General features: G+C 44.2%; 2 protein-coding genes across 9 annotated transcripts in view; both read right to left on the bottom strand.

The window, feature by feature from the left end:
- CEP350 (centrosomal protein 350) overlaps positions 1 to 8,263 on the bottom strand; it is a 67,532-nt gene extending 59,269 nt beyond the window's left edge. For 6 of the 7 annotated variants that reach the window (XM_032192093.1, XM_032192098.1, XM_032192096.1 and 3 more), the window contains exon 1: positions 7,843 to 7,899. The gene's annotated coding sequence lies outside the window, so the exon portion shown is untranslated. Of the gene's footprint in view, positions 1 to 7,842; positions 7,900 to 8,215 lie in introns of those variants that run through there. The other variant, XM_032192094.1, reaches the window with a different exon arrangement.
- Positions 8,264 to 12,862: 4,599 nt separating this feature from the next.
- Positions 12,863 to 23,807, bottom strand: LOC116492175 (torsin-1A-interacting protein 1-like). 2 transcript variants are annotated; one of them, XM_032192718.1, is made up of 6 exons: positions 23,654 to 23,807; positions 23,487 to 23,555; positions 20,107 to 20,229; positions 18,758 to 18,814; positions 16,538 to 16,609; positions 12,863 to 15,432 (listed from the first exon to the last, which is right to left on the bottom strand). In XM_032192718.1, the coding sequence occupies exons 1-6, from the start codon at positions 23,784 to 23,786 to the stop codon at positions 14,645 to 14,647; spliced, it is 1,242 nt and encodes a 413-aa protein (XP_032048609.1). In that variant the 5' UTR covers positions 23,787 to 23,807; the 3' UTR covers positions 12,863 to 14,644. The 2 variants fall into 2 exon arrangements, with proteins under 2 accessions (XP_032048609.1, XP_032048610.1); XM_032192719.1 differs by having other exon boundaries at positions 20,107 to 20,226.
- Between the last annotated feature and the right edge of the window lie 282 nt (positions 23,808 to 24,089).

Genomic DNA, 24,089 nt, shown 5'->3' with positions numbered 1-24,089 from the left:
CCCTACAAAAGGCTCCTCAGCTGCTTACTGAAAAAGCCAGGGAGCGATCACACAGCGCCCTGCTGTATTTTCCTAACAAATCCCTGCAGTGCCAGCCCCAGGTTTATGGTCGGACCCTCGCTGGTTTCAGTGCAGCCTGCTGAGCTCCACTGAGCTGCTTTGCTTAACTCAGGTTGCTGTTGTTTTGGGGGGGAGAGAAAAGGGAAAAAAAAAAAACACAACATCGAACTGAGAACTCCGGAGCTGTCTACAGTTTCAGGAAGCCAACGCTGCAGTAGTTCTCGTACGCAACGTAATTCATAGCTATAAAGGTTTGGTCTTTAGATGTCCCTCTCCCCTCCTTTGCAGCTGAGAATTTATTAACTTTTCAAGATCTACCTACAAATGATGTCGATTTTCACCATTGGAATTGCTGAAGATTAATAACTTCTTTCTAAAGTACTCATCTAAGTCAATGCCCTGCCCCTGCCAGAAGTTAAGCCAGCCAGCAGGCACTTCAATGCCACCAAGAGTACAGCCAGGGGGCAGGGGAGAAAAAAAGTAAATCAAGATACAGTTGCCAATCTATTTATAGGATTTACACGCTGGGTACTGGACCAGTTAAACACTGAAATGCTCTGACATTAATATTGACCGTAGAATGATACTGGGAAGTTTAAACTATTTTTGAAAACCAACACAAAAAACGTCCCATGAGCAACTTTAAGAATAAACACATTGTAAAAATTGCGTTCTGAAATGTCTGCTTCAGAAATATAAACATTTTTTTTCTAAACTGAATGATCCATCATCATCTAACACATAACTTAAAAGAAGGAGGTTGGGGGTTGGACAAAAAGCAGCTCAACAACTGAAATTCCAAAGAACTTGTGGAAGGCAAAGGTTATCTGCAGGCTGGATAAGGCCGTGAGGATCTTAAGAGTTTGTGACCAAAGGTAGGAGACCGCAGATTCAGCAAACCTGATCTCCTGGCTATCTGACTGCTCCCTGGTCGATGCTGCCTGCCTGCCCAGGTTAATTGCACGCTGCTTTGCCCAGCCTGGTCGAGTGAACAGCGAGGCTTGAGATGACACCAGAAAGGAGGAAATAGAAATGAAGAGAAGTACACGGCCAAATAAAAAAATAAAAAAATAAAAAAAAAAAGAAAAACAAGCATTGTATTTACTACACATACCAAGGATGGCATTGAACAGCAGATAACAAAATAAAAAGTCAATATAGTAAGAGAGCAGCATTTGTGAAATGAAAGAGCGATGTGAGTATAGAATATGCTTAGCAAAGGTCCTCAAAAAATGTCAAGAGACAAAACCAGGACTAGGAAAAGAGACAGGAAAGCAGGATGTAAAAAACAAAATGAGAAGGAGAATGGAGAAAAAGACAGGTACGACAGAGAAATGGAACAAACTTGTGAAGAACCAGCAGAGAGCAGCAAAAAGGAAGAAAAGGAACCGGCACAGTGGTCTCATTGTGCAGTTTTTCACGTATCCTCAGGAAGATTATTTTTTTTCTTGGTAGCACAACCTCAAGCAAAAGAAAGAGGAAATTCAGAAGTCATGACACCGAAATAAGGAAACAGGAGAGGAAACTGAATCATACGGATTCAGAGAAGGCAGAGGCTGTGACCAGGAGGCTGCTCAGTGTTTTGGTTCACACTTAGTGGTTATGCAAAATGCCAAAAAAAAGCACGGTGTGCAGAGGGAACACTGCTGCTCAGGACTCTGTGTCTTATTACAACACAAGGGACGCCAAATGAAAACGAATCAAAAAAGGAAACACAAAAGGAAAAGACGAAGCTTTGCTAAGGGCAGGGAAGGAAACAAATTATTAATATTCACTTCTGAGGGATGTTCTTAAACGTTTAACCCTGTTAAAAGGGGTTTTGTTACAGCCTGGGAATACACGAGGCCAGCACTCGACGCAGGTTAAGCCACCACAAAGCCGTGGTGCCAACAGAAGAGCCGCCTGCCTTTCCTCATGCCTTGCTCAGGCAGAAAGTCAATGGGGTTCTGTGGTAAAGCAAAGTTGACTGTAAATATGGCAAGGACCAGAAGTAGCTTTTTGGTTCTTTTTTGCTGTTTTAGCTGTGTTGCACCACAAGCTCCATCCTCAGGCAAGCAGAAGGCGAGGAAAGGAAGCCTTGGGGAACATGATTGATCCCCCAGTCCCGTACCAGTGTGCACAGCATAACCTGCACCCGACACCAACGCTTGAAGTTGCAGTTACCCATACCTCAAGGAGCAGGAGTGGGGCTGGTGGCACTGCCACCACCTCCTCCTCGCTGTGGAGACACCACTGGAGCTCAAGCACACGTGGGGAGGCCGCGCAGCCAGCTGCAGCGCGTCCCAGCGCACCCAAGCCTCGCACAGCGCCCGCAACATGGCCACGGGGAAAATGCACACAGACACAGAGGCCTTAGGGACATTTTGCAAAGTATTTTAGGTTTTCCACTACAAAGAATGGAAAGCTGACTTGGGAATCCCAAAGCCCCTCTGGAAGCCCAGCCAGCTGTGGATTGCTGGTAGTAACAGACGGGCACAGGTGGACACGCGCGGTCAGACCCCGCGCACGCTGCTTTGCTGGAAGGGGGGGATTGCTATTTAAAGATGCCAGAAACACTTTCCACGTCTCCTTCAATACTGCAGAAAACAGTTTCTAGTGACATGCTGGAGTCTGCAATACAAATACCTTTACCTACTCATTTTTCTGGAATCTGAGCTTTTACCATATTGCATTACCCCAAATAAACAGGAGCTCAAAATAGCCATAAGACATTGTTCTAAGACTTTGTTATTCTCGTATCAAATTAACATTTAAAAAAAAGCCTCAATATATGTTGAGAAAACTCTCACTCTCAAGGCAGTTTGATGTGTGTGATCTACTGACCTTCCTCCGGGCTGGGGACAAGTTCCAGTGCAACAATCTACAAATAAAATTTGTGTAATAAATAATAACAACAAATTACAGCCTGCTCTGCAAAACCAGTCGGTCCTCCCCCTGCCTTCTCTCAGTACTCATTTATTACATAAGCCTTCGAATGAAACATATTTCAGGGGCTGTGGCTCTAAAAGGACGTTAATAATTCAATGCCCAAGTCCAACTCCAACTGGCCAGCGCTTCACAAACTTCATCTCAGCACTTCCCCACCATACCACTTCTGAGCCTGCAACTTCTGCTTCGCTCCTCCCAAATGACTTCAGTCCAAAAGTTGGGGATTTTTCTTCTCGGGATTTTTCACTTGTGCCACAATACACAGTCAGTGGGTTCAAACCACCCAGGGTGGCTGTTCAGGTGGTTCTGCCTGGTATTTAATCTGCCCTGCTGCTGCTATTACTCAACTCGGGAATATTTTATTGGTCCAGACTGCACTGCACCCCGTGAGGGCACATACAAAGATAACGATTACTTGAAGTCGATGCAAGACAACACTGACAATAACCAACACTGCCCATGGAGCCTGCAAATGTTAGCTGCTAAACATTTCAAGTAAAATTTTATAAAACACTAAGTATTTTGTCTTGCAGTGCAAACAGTAAATGCACCAAAAGATCTCTCACATTCTGCTTCTTATGGCTTTGGAAAATACTGATTAAAAGCAACACCCCAGAAGATTTTAAAAGCTCTGTATATATGACATTTGATCTGTTTTTAAGCTAGAAAAACATTTAAACATTTAAAAAACTTTTAGGGATATTAAAGCAGTTGTAAAAAAGAGCGCAGCCAAGATGCAACACACATTTGCAGATAGAAAAGCAGCAAAAATGTCAAAGCACATCGCTACCTCTAACCATTAACCAGTAAGATAAATGATATCAACAGTCCCACATCCATCAAACACCAGAAAATACGGCTGAAAAATAGGAACATGTTGCATGAGCTCTAAGACCAAACCACTGACATAAGCCAGCTACTAAATTTGCATCCCAACTACACCGAAGATTCCTCTATAAATGAAACCTTACTGAACAATTTGGTCCAAGTAGAAGCTGAGGATGGATATTTACAACACACTTCTGCTGGGAGAAGATATGGCACCTTGCAAAAGCATCCCTGCTTCATCACAGGCAATGTAAAAGCAGCGGCTGGAAGTAAAAAATGGATGAGTAGTTTAACCAAAAGTAAAACGCACTGTACGTCTTACTCTGCTGCATCACATGCTAGGAGGTGCTCTGAGGAAATCCATTGAAACGAGTGTTGTGACAGCTAGCGTAACTTGATTCATTGTTCGTGAAGAAATCCGAGTACAAAGGCAAAGACAATGCACCATTTAGTACGGAGATGCACACAAGGCTTTGCCTATCCATTCAGGAGTTCTGTATTGCCTTTGACTAGGAAGATCTCTGTGTTTATGACAGAGAAGGGAAGAAGCAACACATCCTACTTTCAGGAACGATAAAACACTCTGGCATTTGTTGCCTTGGCCTTCATAAAACAAGTTCACTCATTGCATCTCCAATGACTGCAAACTGCATGTTGGAAGATCTCACCCCTTGCAGCCCAGAATAAATCCATTCAGCAGAGTAAGCTCAACTTCTTCACCAAGCCCTGCCTTCGAAGGGCCAGCGTCCTGCACCCTTCATCCCACAAGGAACACCACACCAAGACAGTCTTACACTTTATAGGCAACTCCTTTGGCTGAGTACAACAACCAGACCTGCCAATTTTGAGAGTGTACGATAAAACTTGCAATCTTCAAGAATACCAAGGACACGTGAGCAGAGCAGCAACCTCATCTGCAGGTCGATCACTGTGGTCTTCAGCGCATCACTGAAGTGCATGAAAACTTCAGGGAAAGTTGCTTTCTCAAGTCTTTGCTCTGAAACTGCGTTCAGAAGCACAATGTCTCAACAGCAACATTTCAGAGGTGAAAAAAAAAAACAAAACCAACATCAAAGAAAACAAACAGCAAATTCAAAGTAAACAAAAAACCAAAAACAAATAAAAAAAAAAAAACACCAGCTACACACAAGCTGAAGAGTAGCCACCAGCACACTGCCGACTGGCACTAGGGCTGAGCTGAGCTGACTTTTTCTTGAACTTGCTAAAATATATATATATATATATATATATATATTCTCTCCTATTTAAATAATTAACGTTCCATCCCATGAAATGCTGTAAGAGCCTGAACACTAAATTCAGATTTTTCTGTTCTGGTATGACAGTTCCACCTGCTGTATTTTCCTACCAGCAAACCTAACACATCACATTAACGTAAGCAGGAAATATCAGAGAAAAAGGTCTGGGTTTTTGTTTTAAACTTGGGCACCTTTTTGCCATGGATCACACTGCGTGAAATCTTGTCCTCAGTGAGCCTGTTCTTACAAAGCTAAAACACAGCCAGAATCTGTCAGCATTCGGTAAGTTTCAATTGACTCCTAGAACTGATCAGTTAATTTATTTGCTCTATTCTTTCTGCAGTATATTGACAAAGGTTTCAGATATAAGCTTACAAGTAATTTTATCCTCGACAGAGTTGTTCATTAAAGTCTGTTACATCATTAGAACAATGATACACAGATCTTCCACGCACTTAAGTCTACAGATAAATATTACGTTGAGACATTCTGATCCAGCCTAATATAGTAACTGTACCAGGGAAGTTCTCTCTCTGCTCTCAACTTCTGTTATCATAGTTATACCACTCAATTTCTTCTCATTAACACAGCGTAAACTGGTTTATACAGCACAAATTGTATTAGCCTCAGTACATCTGCAGCACATTTTAAACAATGCTGTACTGATTTAAAAAAAAAAAAAAAAAAAAAAAAAAAAAAAAAAAAGCCATTTTACTCCTTCTACTCCTTTACTTCCTAAGGTAACACTGAGCAAATTTAGCAACTTGACAACAGTGAAGGAATCCACACATTCCTCCCTGGTGATCTTGCTGCTTCTCTGCGATAGATGCAATGCTTGTCTGACTGCATGATGAGCCAGTTCAACTCACTAACCCAGCAGAAAATTATTCTTTTTTTTTTTGGTCGTTGGGTTAGTTTTCCACCAGTTTAGCAGACTGAAGCAGATTGCTGAAGGGTCGATGCCAGCACAGCTTCAAGTGGGGAAAGAGAAGCAGCAGCAAAACGTTACGCTCACACACCTGACACTGCGCAGCTTCACTTAACTGCCATAGACACGGTACTATAAAACAGAGATCTCTGTGCACCAACACTTCAACAGGTACCAAGAGTGCCTAACTTCAAAGATGTCAACTGGACTACAGGCTCAGCTGAGCACCCAAAGTCAGGCAGACTAATCACGTCAGTGGCTTTACCTTCAGGTGTCTGATACAACAAACCTGTCCCGGCAGAAACCAGCAGGTAGTCCAGCAGAGAGGCGTGAGAAAATGCTAAGCGTACTTTATACCTGGGTTGCTAGAAGTTGACTCTTTAGAGTAGAAGATGCTGCAGTTTCAAGATTGGGCTCTTATCCATTCTTTAGTTCACAAAGGATAATTCTATCACAGTGGCACACATCACCGACAAAGTTATTCCAAGACTTGAAAGACACTTCCCACATTAGGGCTGTTTATATTGGTAAAGCCTTCCCTGAGTTGCAGCGACAAAACTGAGCTATGCAATAGCTTCGTAAAACAAATACGTGCAGACAAAATGATTTATAATTTATAAACCATGTTTCTTCCAGTTCCCACCACACCTAGCCTAGGGAGCGTACCGCAAGATCTAATCCAATCAGCAGTAAAGTTTCCACAGTACCCTGGCCCGGTGCAGAAATGTGTCATACTATCGAAATTAAGTTGCTCCACTTAGTGGATGCAGCATACCTTTGTTTAAGGCAGCGTCACTCGCAGAAACTGAAGCCTTCAACAGTTTACAGTGTTAGCGTGGCCACACCCTCTGTTTTATTTAATTAGCTGAAGCATTACCTAATGAAACTGTTGTAGCAATCAGAACTACGCGGAACAGCGAGCAGTTTGTATAACCGAGCCTGGCCGGGCTGACAGCACGCTGAGCTCACCAGCCACCCACCGAGCGCCCCACCGGCCGCAGCTCCACGCGCGTTTGGGCCACCCTTTTGGTGGCAGCGGGCTCTCGAGCCAGCCTTTGAGCCTGTATGCTCTGCAGCCCCACGAAGGAGTCTCAGACGACCAAAGCACAGCGCTGCCTGGTCGAGCTGTCAAATTCCAGCTCCCAGACGCCGGGGAGTTCACCTGTTCCGCTCGGAAACCTCGGCGAGCGGGCACGCAGCGTGCCAGGAGACGCCTGGTTGCTGAGATACAGCTTCCATCCGAAGGCGGGCAGCGACCAACCGCTCCCGGCGGCTGCATCAACAGGAGGCATCGCGTCCAACCCCATCCATGGGGGAAAAATAAAAAACAATAAAAATAATAATAAAAAATAAAGCCGCAGTCACGCTCGTCTAGGACTCTTGATGCTAAGGAACGGCCCGAGTCAAGGCAGAAGGCGCTGGGGAGGTCCGGGCAGAGCCGGCGCTGTCCTCCCTCCCGCAGCCTTGGCGCTGCCACGGGCCCGGCGGCACCGGGGGCACCGGCTGCGGGCCCGGCGAGCGGCTGGGGCAGGCGGCGAGCCCTGCTCGGGGCACCGAGCGGCTCCGGGCGGTTCTCCCAGCGAAGGGAAAGGCACCGAGGGACCCCCCAAAAAAAACCGAGGCAGAAATCAAGCGGACAGACCCAGCGGGGAGCCAGCGGCGGCCGAGAGCGGTGACAGCCGGCAGGGCCGCCAGCCCAGCCCAGCCCGGCCCGGCCCGGCCCGCAGAGCCCCCGCCAGCCCGGCCCGGCCCCCGCCGCCGGCCCCGCCCCGGCTCCACCTCAGCCGGTCCCCGGCGGGGCCGCGGCGAGGCCTGGGGCCGCTCCCGGCGCCTCCTCACCTGGCGACGACGACGGCGGCGGCGGCAGCGGCGGCTCGACGCCCGCCGCCCCGGGGGCAGGTCGCGGGGCATGCCGCGGGGGCGGAGGGAAGGGCGGCGGGGGCGGGCGGCGCCCCGAGCTCGGCTCCGCTGCCCGCCGTTGCGTTGCGCGCTGCCTCAGCGCCGCCGGCCCGCCGCCATTACCGGCCCGCGCCTCACACGGAGCGGCGGCGGCGGCGGCGAGAGCGGGAGCTGCCGGGCAAATCTCGCGAGACCCGGCCGCCCGGCGACCTCACCAAGATGGCGGCGCCGCGCCGCTCCGCTCGCCTCCCTCCCGCCCTCGCCGCCATCTTGTGTGTGGCGCGGCCTGCCCGGCCCGCTCCGCCAGGCCTACCTCAGCCAGGGCCCGGGTCCCCGCCTCAGGGAGGCCGTCGTCCCGCGTCCCCCTCCCGGCTTCTCGCCTCTTTTTTTTCCCCGGTGTCGGTGCCTCGGCCCCCGTAGGAGCCTTGTGGCAACGGGAGCAGCAGCAGGGCCGGGCGCCCGGGTTTTGGTGTGAGGAGAGCGCTTCGCAGTGCTTCTGTGCTGCCGCGTTCGCCAAATAACTCCCGTCGAAACTAGAACCCCATCTTTCGGGCGTTTGTATTCACAGCCAAATCATCGTTATAAAAACAGCAACTTTTTTTTTTTTTTTAAATAAAATTAAAGCAGCTCTGATTACTCCCGGTTTCCAAATTTGAGTTTAAATATTAACAAAACGTTTGCCAAACTTCACAGAGGTGACTAAGTGCCACAGACCTAATTTCACTTTTAATAGTTATTACATATTACACACCAGGAAGAGTTTGTTAGCATGCTACCTGCTGCTACATATATTCCCCCAAAAAAGTGCATTAAAACCACCCACATTTCAAAAATAGGTCTAAGATGTTATCCTACTGTAACAAAATAATTTCCACTGAAGAAGGAAAGTCATTAGAATAGGAAAAAAATAAATTATTCCTACAGTTATTTTGGGAATGTCTCCTTCAGGGCTTGTCTACAACTCCACCAGACTCTGGTTTTCAATCATTAGTAGGGTTGTTTGATTACAGGTGCCAAATTTCTTGGGGGAGCACGGGGGCGGAGAGTTATCTACCCCAACCCCTAAAGGATAACTAAAATTACTCCAGCTTTTTTTTTCCCCCCTCCCTTAAACTGAAAAGGATTAAATGATTTTTACATAGCCCCTCCTCTTGCAAATGGTGAACATTTTGCATATAAATTATGCCAGTATGGGAACAAGATTTGAAAACACCCTAAACACAGAGAGCTTTACAGCTACAAAGCTTAAGCAACTCAAAACTTAATCATGTCACAATTACAGGATACCCATTTAACCTTAATTTGGCTCCTTTACATACACAAACTAATTACAGAGCATGTTTCCCAGAATAAGCATACCTTCTTTGAAATGAGGCAAGCTTGAGATGTCAGTGGTTAAACCTTTGAAAATTGTTTTTGTTTTTGCTAGGTGAGGGAAAAAAATACGGGAACACTGAAAGACACACACGGCTCCAGTAGGAAAAAGTGGTAAGTGGTGCCTCGTTCCCCCTGAGTTCTCAAAGAACAAACCCGTGCCTCCCAAATGCAGGAGACAACTGTTAGTTATAATAATAACAATAATTTCAGTCAATGAAGGCAGTATTACTACAGCATATGGGAGCTCTAATCACAGACAAGGGCAAATTAAATTATTGCATTCCCCATCATCACCTAGTGTTTACTTAAATTCAGTGCTAAATATTGCAGGCTTGGCAGCCTTTTTAAATTATTCAGCACTTTTGTAATGCATTGGCTTTTTAATTATGCTTTTAAACATAGCTTCTCTTTTCTGCTTGGAAGCAGTTAATCTAGTTTCAAGCTCCTTTTCATTTTCAGGCAAACAAGGAATCACATTAGGATTTTCTCAAACACAAAAATAATTTCTCAGTCAGTCCAAATTAAAAGGCAATGTTTGACTCTCTGTTTTTGCTTCTACGCAGCTTCGGTTCCCTGTATCAGTGCAACTTAATCATAAAACCTTGCATTACTAAAGATTCCTTACCAGTGTGCAAAAAGCTCTGACAGGCAGACCTGACACACACAAAAAAAAAAAAAAAAAAAAGGAGAAAGAAATTCTTACAGTGAACACAGTACTCTTAGGAAATTCTTTAAGATTAGAAATAATGACACTGTTTACCTGCAAACAGCCACAGCTGAGAGAAAAGGTAGAACTGAACACTCCGGTCCCGATCCAGTTTGATGAACTGCTCGTTAAGCTGCGAAGCAATGGAGATAATGCAGCAAGCACTCCCCAAGCACTGGAAGTGGCGGATGGAGACAGATAGTAAGTTAAGGCTAAGGAGCCACAATCTCATCTTACACTAACTTGGCTATTGCAGCTTTAAGAGAGAGGTTTGGAAAGTTTTCCACTCCATATTACTCTTGCACACCCCTTCTAAAATTAGAAAGGGGCAGCTGGCTATTGCAACTGAGAGAACGAATGGATCCCCCCTGCCTGCCTCCCCCCCTTTCCTTGACTGACGCGGCTCCCAAGAGCCATGGAGGAATTTGGGGAAGGGTGCTTCCACCTGTTGAACGTGGAATGAGGTTGTCCAGGCACTCCATTATAAATCCAACTGTCAGGCGCTGACAATAAAACAGGACACGGGACAGCTGTGAGGACTACAGGAACCCCCCTCCCTTCCCCTTCTACATACTCGTATAATTTTGCAGCTTTGTCTTACAGCAGAAACAATGCATGAAAAATTGTTCTCTGTGTGATTTGGGCTTATAAAACAGAAGGACTCACTATAGATCACTTCAGATTTGGTCTCAGTCTTCCAGCTGTGCTACAGGGTCTTAGCACAGAATCTGGCACTATGCACCTCCAAAAACACATTTTTCTCTAAATACATAATGGCGATTGCACCACAGACATTGCAAATAGCTTCATTCTGTACAGCAAGCACTCATATGTCTACCATAACGTGGAGCTCACTTTGCCTTTTACACCCAATTTGTGTTGAATCGATTATCATTTCAAAATATTTTTCACAATAAGATATCAAAGCCATGACTTAAAAAAAAAAAAAAAAAAGTGGAAAATCAGTAAATGCTGTTGTTGGTGTAAAAAAAAAAAAGGGGGGGGGGAGGAATTATTCCTTATAATCACCTGTTTAGCATATTCAAAACTCCTCTGCTCAGTGCAAGGTGACTCAGAGCAGGGTGTGCGAGACAACACAACAACAGATGAGGTGATGCATTGTTCTAGGTCCCTTGTACATAAATTGCTGCTGAAGGCAAAATAAGTATTGCCACCCCCTAGGTGCACAAAGGCAACAGCAGGAATTGCAGAAAAGGGCCCCTGTCCTATGCTCTGCTTGGACTGGCTACCTGCAGGGGATTCTTGCAAGCTCCCAGGCGTCTGTCCATCTGCTCACAACACGAGGAACAGTTTGACTGCCCTGGGAAAAGATCCCTAATGGGACAAAATCCCAGTTTCTCTTTCCTGGGTGTCTCACTCCAGGAAAAGCAAGCTCCTGAGTCGGTTGGTGGAGAAAGCAATGAAGGCAACAGTAGACAGGTAATTTCAGGATTTTGTATTAAAGGGTTAGAAATCTATTTCTAGTAATGCACACAGTTCACTGTTCAGCACAACCAAATGATCTGTGCTGCTATTTCTCATTACCAGAACAGCACGGCATTTTCCAATCCAATTTGCAGAGCGCTGGAAAATAAGTGTTCTGTACTGTTTTGTCTACAAATTACAGCTCGACTGGTTCTGCTCCCCTAGAATCACGTTCTACCCAAAGTTTACATGATGTAAGCCTATGGAACAAGAATCATCCCCTTTTCAGCCTCAAGGCCAGACCTGGTGTCTTTGCTGCCTATAACCACAGCTTTGCTATCACAGGCTATTTGATTTGCTGAGTTGTTGACAATTAAGGAGTCAACTTCAGAAATGAGATTTCTCTGGAAGTAGCCAAAGCATTTTATCATTTTGAAAACATCAGCTGGCTCTCTATCTGCTGCAGGCAATGAAATAATAATACAAGGAGGATAGTAATCAGCTGCCTGTGAGCAACAGACAGGTATTACTCTTCACCTCTGGCTGAGGAGGAGTTACTTAATGAGATCTGACTTAACTACCTGCTGATACTTAATAAGAGACTTTTAGGGACAAAGCCACAAACAGGACCTACTTCTTCACCAGCAGAAACTGTCTTCTAATTCCGACCCTTCCCACTCCTCCAGAAGGGGCTTGCTTTTACTTTGTCCAGAGCATATATATGGAAATACATTCCACTTTCCCTACAATTACCAAAAACGTAATTCTTGTCTGTCACAGCACCAAGTAGAGCATTAAGTCTTTAGCTTCCAGACACCCTTCTATTTTGTCTTGAAATAGGGGAACAACATTCTTTAATATCCTTTGTCTGGGAGGGTGGGGTGGGGGGCGGAGTTAACAAAAGAGAGTAAACTGAATTACATGTTTTGTTAGTATAAAAGCATGGAATCTCCTGCCTTCATGTCATAGCTTCTTTTTGTGTGTGTGGATGGCAATTCTGCCAAGTGCATCCTTTTTTTCTAAGCTATTTTAGCTAAGACCTGTCCGTCCAGCCATTCACAGCACACTAACTTGGCCCAGAAGGTACAGGAAGATGTGGCTAGAAATGGGACAAGAGTGAAGTCATCTCTTTAGTCACCTGCTGACTCTGGTATCAGACTAATGAAACAAGTGAACCATACATTAACATAAATTCCAGCTGAAATGAGACCTGAGAAACACTACAAGAACACCAAGTAAGAGAAAATTCAGAGCTATTACAGCTTCCTTAATCACGTCCAGCTAGAGAACAGCCCAGATACTATTCATCCCACTCAAGTGTCTTAGAACTTCTAAATTTCACAAAAGGTCTTATTTTACTTGTATGTATCTGGTCAAAGATAAGAGAATAGCCTTAAACATATAAGCCAGAAAGTCTGAGCACATATAATTCAATGGGCAAATCTGCAAATGTTTTATAAAACAAACAAGTAAATTTATTTTTAATGATTACTAAAATAGTTTACATAATATACAAGCAGATATGCTATCAGGGTACACTCAGAAATAAATCACAGTTTGTTTTTTTTTTAAAAAAATGCATTTGTCCAGTGAAATGTTCAAAATGTGAATGCCATCTTGTCCTTCCTGAGCTATTCTTAAACATCTAGAACAGCAGCACTTCCATGTCTTTTTTACTGCTTATATTTATTCTCATTAAAATCATGTCCAGTGCTGGACCAATGCTGGACCTCAGTGGTCAAAACAAATTCACCACTGCTTTAAGTGACCACAGTTATGTATCTCTCAAACTGTGTTCTTTTATGTTTATTTATATGCTTAAGGTGATTTTGGTCAATTCCACATCACACCCCAAACCTTTGCTTGCGCAGAGAAGTCAGAAGCTCCAGCACCTCCAAGAGGTTTTCCTAGTTAACGAGGATGTTTACAGGACAGCTCAAGGAACTTGTGAATAAAGGATAGGTCCAAGAACCACTAATCTCAGCTGATACAAGAAAATGTCCCACTAATTTGAGAACAGTCTTCACACATTTGTTCAAACTCAATAAAACTGAATGCACTTGACCAGTGGTTCAAGAGGATACACTAACAGCAATGAAATGGAAGTGCTGCAATTCACTTTTTTTTTTCTTTTACACAAAATATTTACAATAGAAACACATACATGTTTTTAGTCTGATATGAGGGATTCTTGGCAGGAGGCACTCTAAAAATATGTTTTAAAAACACGTGTTGCAAATCTGTTCTTCACTAAAAGCTTATGCAGCAAGCAGCAGGTTATATGCAGACACATGAAAAAAGATCCGTTTTCTAGTATACTGAGTACCACAAATAAATAAATTCTCTCGATGCAAAAATAGTTATCTTATTAAAGGAAGAAATAATTACATCTTCCTAAACTTTTGTTTGGAAAGATGTAACATGTCTTTAGTACACATGTGGCTGACTTTTTCATTTTCCCCCAAGTTTTAAGACTCGCTAAACTTTGACAAACAGCAGAGAATTCTTGGACGCAGTGAGGCAAAGAGGAACTAAGGGATAATTTACCTGACATCTACTACTAACTTCAAATTAATGTTTGAACCCCAGCTTTTCTCACTCTCCTGACTGGTTGGGGCAGTCTCATTTTAGGAAGAAATGCTTGCTGAAAGGTCCTCCAAAAGTCACGAATCTCTCAAGCAATTCTCGCCATTTCTAGAGGTCTCCAGAGACAGCTGACATCTACACTGTAGTTAAAGGGACCAAGAAAAAACTTGTGTTTAGACCCACGTCACTTTATCATTTTCACTGTATTATAAGAAAAATAAGTAATTCTGGAAGATGAAGCTGATGTTTTTACATCCCATTACCTTGTTACATGTGATATTAGCTTTTATCCACCAGCAGAAAGGGATATGATCTTCACAGCAAAGCCAACAGTGCACCAAAAGTTTCATGAGCAGATGAGTGTTTCTGCAGTTGCGGATGCTTGCTTCTAACTGCAGGACACCAAACCTGAGTAAGTTACTGAAGACAACTTACCAAGAACAATCAAGTTCCTTGTTTACGTTCTGCAGTTTATTTAGAGAAGTCCCAGTTACTTTAGCAGAAACAACCCTGTCACTTGGTGAAATTTCTTTGCACAGAAAGGACTTCGTGCTGCCTGAGCTCAGCAGCCACAGTAGGTTTTTCCCTGTTCAGCCATTACAACGTATTTTTTGTCTTCCTCCTTTCCAGAGTCCTCTCTAAGAACTTCTATGTGCATCCCTCCATAGGAAGGCCCTCTTCAGGCCTAACAGGTAACACAAGATGAGAGATACGGCTCCACAGTCCACTCAGCTTATCTGTATCCATGCTATTGTAAGAACTGGGAACATCCGAACTGGTGAACTTGGTCTTGAGGAAATCCTTCACTTTCTCCTCAAGTTCTGGCACGGTAAGGCTCTTTCTCAGTGACTGCTCATCCAGGAGAACAGTCAGCAGAAGAGCCACATCCTTAAATGCCGCATTTTCATGGTCACAGTACTTGTAAAAGATCAAGGTGGAGCCTGCAGGCAGTAACTCAAAACGATGCACCACTGCTACCTTCTTGCCTTCGCTGAACCCAGAGCTGAGCTGGTTATCTACTTCCATCTTAACATTGTCACTATCCATTTCGGCTTTGTCTGCCCCGTTAATTTTGATTGCAGTAACATTCTGGGAGAAGGCAAAAGCATCAGCAATCTCATTACTGAGGCACCTCAGCGCTTTCTCAGCTTCTTGGCCAGCTGTGAACAGTAAGATGGCTGGCTTCGTGTGCAGCTGGGAAACATTGAGGTATTTCTCAAGGAACATGTGGGTTATTCTCCACAGACTGGGGTCCTGACTTTGATACATTTCTTTGAGTTTATCCATCCGGGCCCGAAACACTTGCAGAATTTGAGTAGTTCTACTTGACGAAGTTGTTAACATTCCCGTCCACCAGAAATAAAATGCCAGTGCGACAATTAACAGAACAAGTAAAGTCCATCCCTTTTGAAATCCACTCTTTGATCCACCATCCTCTATAGAAAGGAGGCGCAAACAGGAAGAAAAAAATAATGTTTTTAAAAGGAATAAGAAGCCAACAAGTAAAAACCAACAGCAAAAAAAAGAGCATACAGTAGAGGTCAATGAAATCATCCCACTCTCAAGCTACTGGTACAGCAGTTGAAGAACATAAAGATGTTCTAGGTTAAAAGAAAACCTTTCAGGTTTCACTCTTCCAGGTTAAAACAAAGCCTTTCACTTCTTCAGCAAGTTAGTGAAGAGCCATCATTTAAAAAGGACATTTTGAAGGATTTCCAGATTGACTAAGAAATTGGACATCCTTCTGAAAGAAGGAGCTCTTCTGGAAAATCCACCCTTTATTTAACCAAATCCAAACTAACAATTATAATGGTTCTCAGGAAGATCAAGTTTGTTCCTACATTTAGTTTCTGTAGAAAGAGCCTGATAGAAAATCTGGCAGCACCAGGATTGTTTGTGTGTTGCTGTTTCTCCTCCCTGTCCTCTTGAGGAATAAAAATGGTCTCTGCAGCAGTATTTGCATCTCAAACACTGGTGCTCGACACTATCAGAAAACCTTTGTGTTCTTTGCATCAGCCAGCTTCACAAAGAATATACATGGCAAACAGCACACAGCAAGCATACAGAATATCAGATATTTTGATTTGGTTTTGTGTTTGAACAGTTAAACTAACACTTGTTTGACCTACTGCAAACATAAGGCTTGATCCTGTCTCCAATAAAATCAGTAACAAAACACACCAACTACCCTGGCAACAGCAAAGAACTATACCCCACACTACCTTTTTATGTCCTAACCTTTATCAGGACAGCAACACAACAGCTATTAAATAAGAACATCACTAGGCCTGCCTCAGTTTTAATCTTGCAGCAAATCTCATAGACATTACAGATGGAAGACCTTAAATTTGGGTGGCAGCATTACCTATTGTACAAGACTCCTTCCTTAGCACTGAAAACACATGCGCTAGTGAGGAAAGCATCTGTTCTGGCAAGGACCATCAGTTTAACGCCAGCAACCAAGAAATCTACTACTTGGACAAGCATGGGAATAGCTTATGTAACACAAGCATGAAATAAAAGTGAAAGCAGAAGTCTTACTTCTGGCCAAACGCTGTGACTGCTGCTGTGACTGCTTCACTATACTGGGTTGGTCTCGAAATTTACTTCTGCCTGTTAAGGGATTAAGAAAGCAACATGAGAAAATCACGTAAGACAATTAGAAGCAATCTTCCAGTGGGGAATTTGGCAGGGAGTTGAAGTCACGGAACTGCATCACCTTCGATGGAAAACTTCAATGGAAATTGAAACATTTCAAGTACAAGATGACAAAATGGCAGATTTAACAACCTGTTATGGTCTGCACAAGGATACCACACCCCATTTAAGTTCCCCCATATTGCTCAAGAATTTGAGGGACAGAAAATTGAAACTTAACATATGTTTAATGAAAACAAGATAATGCAAGATTTAGGTAGGAAAAGAAAAGCAGCATTTTAAAGGCAGAGTCTCACATCCCCTCCCAGCTAGCTTGGTTGAGAGACCTGCTTCACTGTCACTTGGTTTATTGGGATGAATTGTGCTTTTAAAGAAAAATGCAAGCTTTCAACTTAAAATATACTTTTGGTCTGTTTATTTAAATGGGTTCAGACAGCAAAGTAGTACAGACACAATCCATCAAAGAGCGCTACGGACAACTTTCCCAGGAGACCTGTATGAATATATACAGAGCAATTATTGGTCAGCATGTTTTCTGCACTTAGGCAGTTAATTAAAAAGACATGAGAATTTCTGGCTCCTTGAGAACTACAGCCACTGGTTCAAAAGTAATATATAGCCAAATCAGGATACTGTCAATGACACTGCTAAGAATAAATTGAACAAACACACCCTGTAGTAGTTATTTCAAGAGAAGTAAAATAAACACAACAACCTTGCTTCTGTATGAATGTAATAACAGTAGGTGCTAAAAGCAGTTCTGGTTTAAGCCAAAGCTTAACCGGCTTAATGAGCTGCTCTGTTCTGCAATTCCCCTCCACCCTCAGCAGGGCACAGACATGGAGCTTGTAGCTGGCTAAGCTGTCACAAGTCTAGTAGTTAACAGATCAGAATCATCCCAGTTCTGTATTTTACAGGGTACCCTGTTTGCACAGACTAGTTTTCACATTTAGGAGACGGCTGTGATTCATATCCTTAAGGAAAACATATTTCCATGAACAATCCAATAACAGATTCTATCCTACCTATGAATCTTGCCTTATTTACAAGGCAATTTGCAATGAAAGCCAAGCAAATTATTTGTTTTGCCTAACTCAGAAAGTCTAACTTCTTTAGACACATTAGACTTTTCAGAGTGTCAATTGATTTTCAAGAGTTCTTCACCCAGCGAGCATTGATTTGGTCAACAAGCACCCAGGATCTCTCATGCAGCACATATTGCCTCTGGCACAGGAATTAAAAGTATCAGACCAGCAAGAACAGCCTGCATCAATTCATATTTTCAAAGGTGTTTCACAAATGTGCAGCTACCACAAGATGAGCTTCTCTTATGGAAGGCAGTGTGGTTTAAAAAAATTTAAAAAAAATGTCAACTACCAAGTTCTCCAAAATTAATTCTGATTTACAGGACGTTGGTTTTTATCTTTACTGTTCAGGATAGAAACAAATGCTGAGATGGCAAGAACTGAAGACTACTTAGAATTCAGAACATTTTTTTTCTTATTTCAGTACTCTTCCAAGAGGAAAAGGAAAAAAAAAATCAAACACCACAAGCTAACAAACACAAAAGAGTCCCCCACCAAAATCTGAAACAAAAATCTGAAACAAGGAATTGGTCATTGGATGAACAAATTGGCATTTGCCAGTATAGAAAAGAGGCTGCTCCTGTCTAGGAGTATCAGACGGATGATTTAAATCACAGAAGGCTGACATTACCCAGGGAAAGTCTAGAGAGGAAGGTGACGTGGGTACACTGCTACCAAAAGGTAAAGGTTGTGTTCCCTCCCTCACGCCCACAATACCACTGCTATGTGCTCTCCACTTACGACTGCCCCATGAACCAACTCAGCTTCCTAACCCAGCCAAAAAAACAAAAGGGTCATTTTCTGTTGGGTCAGCAAGTTGAATAACCTCACAGAAGGGCCTGGCTCTGGAACAAACCAGCTTTCCAGCTCCCATTTGTGTCTCCCTCCTGGGTCCCTTTCTACTCTCCGGGACTGAGAGTTACAGGGCACAAGAAAAATGTAAGCAGAGGAAAGGAGGAGAATTCTGTACTTATCACTTACCAACAGGGAAGGACTAGCTATCTATTTTTCTACTTACTCTGTGGCTTAGGTGAGTGGTGCTCTTGATTTTTCTCAAAGAAGTCAGCCTTGCTTTCTGAAACCAAAGCAAAAATGAAACAACTTGGTCATCACATCAGAGTTCAGAATAAAGTAGACAACCCAAATGCTTCTAGGTCTTGCTATGCAATCTTCAAAGGTTATCAGGGAAGGAGCATGTGCTGTATTGACAAACCAAACCTGCTCCATATGACAGCCTCTTGGACTGCTCTGTAGAGGGAGAAAGCTTCCATATCTAATGGAAAGGGCTTAATGTGGCCTTTCACCCTGCTCTTCCCAACATGCCACAACAATATCCTTCCCACATTTTCTTTAAAATGCAATGATGATGAAAACACGTGATTCTGTGATCACTGCTGGAAGGTACCAGGTCTGACACTTGAAACTGAAACTTTTGTTCAGCAAGAGGGAAAAACAAAAACACTGTAAAGTTGCCACCTTAACAGCAACGCTATCAAACCCAGAAGAACTCAGTAAACGGGCACATTTTTCTAGCCGCCAGAGTAAAATGCCTGCATGTGCTCCTGGGAAACAGCAGACTGACAGAGATCTGTTCTTAAGCACATCTCAGCTACTTAGTTTGCGTCTATATTTTGTCAGTCTGCACTCCTAATTGCTTTCAGTGCTCTTGCATAAGCAATGAATTTAACTGTGTGATTAGGACTGTTACTGACTGACTGAATGCAAACAACTCCCTTACTCTCCAACCATTTACCAGCTCTCCTAAAAACCTCCCTTACGCGGCTTATCTATTTAGATGTATTCAAATCACTTTCAGCAACTGAACTACCCTCTGCTGGTCTAAAGGAGCCTGGACTTTTTTCCTCATTGTATTTTCCTATTGCTTCTGTAATATACATCAACAATCCCTGAGCAATGAACCCTTAAAACACTTGGCATAGTTAGCTTCCCCCTGCTAAAGTTGAAACTACCTCATCTTTTTAGAGAAGGGATGGTTTTGTTTTGCTTTGCAGGGGGCAGTTAAAGCTCCACTCTTGTAAACATAACAGTTTTGGAAGCAGGTATCACACCACTCATCTTGATTTGCTTTTCAGAAGACAGAAGGTTATGTATTATCAAAGTTTAAAACCACACTTTCTTGCATATTGGGGTTTTACACCCCAGCAGATGGCTGTCATACTACAATCAGTTTTGGCTCACAGGCAGGAGCAGACCCTGAAAAAAAATATTTTCAACTCCTTCATCTGTTCATGTTTCAACTCAACAACTCTCCCTGTTTTAAGAAAACTGAAGGGATGTCATTTTAGTACAATTAAGCAATCGTTTATTACATCATGGGAAAGACACAGACAAAACTAGTGTTGTTACCTTTTAACGGTGCATGAACACTTGGTTGATGCCCTGCTTGTTTCTTGGGTTCAATGCCATCATAATCCTTTGCTTTTTCCTTTGCTGGGTTCTCTGGAAGTAAGAAATTTGAAGAGCTGCCTACTAGGAGAAAAAAAAAAAAGAAAAGGATCTGTGTGACTGCAGTATCATTTGTGCTCATAACATCACGAAACTGATGAACCAAGACACAGTTTCAGAACATACATAATCTTAATCTGTGATATTGCTAGTTATGATCTCATAAGAGTTACTTTCTAGAAAAGTAACCAAAAGAAACTAAGAATTGAAAAGTTAATGGCAAGTTTGAGTTCTACAAACATAGCTGTCTGCACCACACAGACTTTTTTTTAAGGAGTCTTTGGCTTAAAAACACTTTAAACAAACAGACATCAAGACACCAAATGCTAAGGGCTAGGAAATGCCCTACTAAAGGAATTCAGCATAAACTAGTAAACACAAGCCTGGAAGTAAAACGATTTTTTGCACTGGGCACACAATTTACAAACAAACAATAATTGTCCTATGTTTTCCATAGTGCTATGGAGAGGTAAAAAGAGAGAGAAGCAACTTTAGAACGTAATTCCCCTTTTTAAATAGCCCAAGCTGTCCTTTATCTGTCTCTCTTTTTCTCCCATCAACCATAAAGGAAATCTGAGGCACCTATGCTCCTAATTTAATCCCCAGATAGCTGGGAAGAAATCTAACCCCCCTTTATATTGTTTGCCATAAATCACACAGCCACTTAGATGCTGAAATCAAACTTAGTCAACATAGAAGTAACAGAGCAAAGGTCAGGGCTGGGAAGCCAGTCAGAAACAGAAGGCCAGCAAAAGAGGTTTGAAAAGACAAAGCACAATCAGATTTAAGGAAAACAAATCCCCTCAGGTATGGAATAAAAGCTGTAGTACTGCTTGATCATGATACAGTGATCAAGCTGAGGGCATAAGCAAGAAGAAACAGCAAACAGGAGAATACAAGTGGTAAAGCTTCCTCTGCAACATCCACACAGGGCTTTGTTAAAATAAACAAACAAACCAGAACAGTACTGTGTTCTCCTATGGTTTCACTGATTTATTTTTATTTTTTAAGTGTGCTTCTAGAGCTCTTACCGTATGTGTGAGGACAATACACATCTTGCCACTTACTGTTTATTAATTTTACCTCAAAAATAGTGAGCAAAACCTTTTCTCTCATATGTTCTGGTGGCTCTAGCATGCCAGTGTATATAAAGAGTATAAAGGATGAAAAAAAAGGTGGAAGAAAACCGTAAATTTTAAACTGAGATGTCATGCCACAGGTAAAACAGTAAAGTACTTGCAAATAGTAAGTGGGACACTGTATTTTCAAATTTGTCCTAAAAATCAGTTAAATGACTTATTTTCCACCAGGCTAGAATGCAGATTCTCTCCCATTCACTTGTTTCCCAAGAATGCCAAACAACGTAGCTGTGGTATTTCTCTACACACTGAGATTTTGCAAGAAACTCTCACCGTCAGCATTGCCTAGTAATCACAAGACCAGGATGATCTATGAATTTAAAGAGTGCTGTTCACGCAATCCATACTTCTTCATTCCTCTCCTCTTTGCACCACTCCATACTCTGAAAGCACTCTTAAAAGTTCTTGCAAACATGAAAGCTATAAACATACTCCACTGCTCACATTAACAGCTTGCAGACCAGCATCTTCTGTGTCCAACAGACAGGAAGAGTATTGGGGCAAGCAGACAGCATACACAGTAACTCCTACAGAGGAAAGCAAGCCTCCCCTGCATGGTTTAACTTCCATAAATATGTACATATAAGACTTCCATCCAGAACACACCTGTTGTACCCCCAACAAGGCCTCGAGCCTCCTGCCCTAAGGACCATTTGTGCCTCCTGAGCAGCTGGCTAGGATTTTCCTGTGCCTTAAACCTGCTAGCTAGCCACCTCCTGCAGTCACCTACCAGGAGATCTTGCAATCCCCGTTCCATAAACCAGCTTAATCAAAGGGAGTAGAAATCTGTAAATTCATAAACTACAGGCTTATAAACCAAAATACAAAGCCACTACTTTACCACTGCAACTTGGTCATTTAAGTCTGGTACACGTTTGCTCCTGTGGTTTCAATCTTCTTCAACACAAGAGATGAGCCTGCAACATCCACAGCAACTACAGACAGCACAAATTCGGGCACCAAAAACATCTATGGCATGCCCTTTGCTTGTACAGTCATAAATTCTACTTGCAAATTTTAAGACAAATTCAGCGTAGGTCGCTAGTGTGCACCGTTAGCTAGCTGAACAAGAAGATGCCTGATCTGAGACAGGGTTTTTACACCCTTAAAGTTCTTTAACTTTAGAAACAGGTTTCCTAATTTATATTTAAAAACTCTAAGCAGAAGTCAGAAGCCAGTTCCCCAGCTCATGGTTTCATTTCCATGCTGCTCCCTAGGAAGCATGACAATTACAAAGAAGCAAAGCCCTTCTAAAAGCCCTTCTAAAGATGCGCCCTGCTTGTCCTGCTGCCTCACAGGCCCTGCATTCCCCCGGTCTCCCCTGAGCTCTGCAGAAGAATACAACATTACATTAGCTACAGAGAGCAGCACCATGATGGGGGTAATTACTCCTTCACTTCTATCTCAAGCAGTATAGTCTCGCATTTTACATTTGTGTACGTAACTGTCTTTATCAGTGTAGCGATAGGACAAGGGTTAACAGCTTTAAACTAAAAGGTAGATTTAGATTAGAAATAAGGAGCGAATTCGTTACTGTGAGGGTGGCGAGGCCCTGGCAGAGGCTGTCCAAAGAAGCTGTGGCTGCCCCAGCCCTGGGGGTGTCCAGGGCTGGGCTGGATGGGGCTGGGGGCAGCCTGGGCTGGTGGGAGGTGTCCCTGGCTATGGCTGGGGGAGGAACCGGGTGGGCTTCGAGGTCCCTTCCAACCCAAACTGTTTTGTGATTTTATAAGCAAATGCCACTGATGCTGAAAGCCTGGGGAGGTGGGGGATGGCATCTCCCCCCCCATCGTCGTCCTTTGAGATGCCCTCAGGAAAATAAATAAATAAATAAATAAATCCACTCAGACGAACTTCCTAAAGCAACAGCTTTTTCAGAGATGAAGCTTTTCCACCTGCTAACCAGCTGCGCTTTTTTACATTGCGCTTTACGCGCTAACTAGTGGCACCCTCACTCCTAACGCCGAGGTTCCTCCTTCCCCACAGCCTCCGCCTTCCTCCTTCAGGGCGAGCCTTCCCCGCGGTGAAAGCTCGCAGGCAGCTCAGGAGGCACAACGGGAAGGGAGCGGAGCCCTCTGCCCGCAGCCCTGTGACGGGGCCGGCGGCACAGGGCGGTTTTAGGCACCGCCGGGAGCCCGCACTCACCTGCCGCCCTGCAGGCTCGGATCGGCGGCCGGGTCAGGCGCTCCGGGCTCAGCACGCCGAGCTCGCCCCCTGCAACGACACACGCGTGAGGCGAGCGGGACCCCCGAGGGGGCTCCAGCTCCACGCGTCCCCTGCCCAAACCCTCTCGCAGCCCCCACGCCGCTCACCCTCCGGCGCCCCACCGGAGCCGTGCTCGGGCTCGGCCTCCCTCTCCGCCGCCTCCGCCAAGCGGGGGCTCTTTCGCCGCCGCTTCAGCTCGGGGGCGTCCGGCGGAGCCCGCTCGTCGCCGTCCCCCACCATGCCGCTGGCGCTTCAGACAACCACCGCTTTCCCCTCAGCCCTGCCCTTCCCTGCCGCCGCCTCGCTCGGAGCCTCCCCGGGACCGAAGCTGCCGCTTCGGCGCGGCGGGGGCGGCCCCGGCTGCCTCATTTCCCGCAGCGGCCCCGCCGCTTCCTGCGGGCTGAGGGGCGGCCCCTGGGCAGTGCCGCCGCCATGTTGCGCGCGGCCCCGCTGAGGGGGCGACGGCGCCGCCGCCATGTTGTGCGCGGCTCCCCGCGCAAAGCCCCTCTCGGACACCGAAGTTTGGGACTCTCTTTCTTTTTT

Source organism: Aythya fuligula, chromosome 8 (assembly GCF_009819795.1).
Source record: "Aythya fuligula isolate bAytFul2 chromosome 8, bAytFul2.pri, whole genome shotgun sequence".
In the NCBI taxonomy this organism is placed as follows: domain Eukaryota; kingdom Metazoa; phylum Chordata; class Aves; order Anseriformes; family Anatidae; genus Aythya; species Aythya fuligula.
This window is presented reverse-complemented; position numbering and strand designations above follow the sequence as displayed.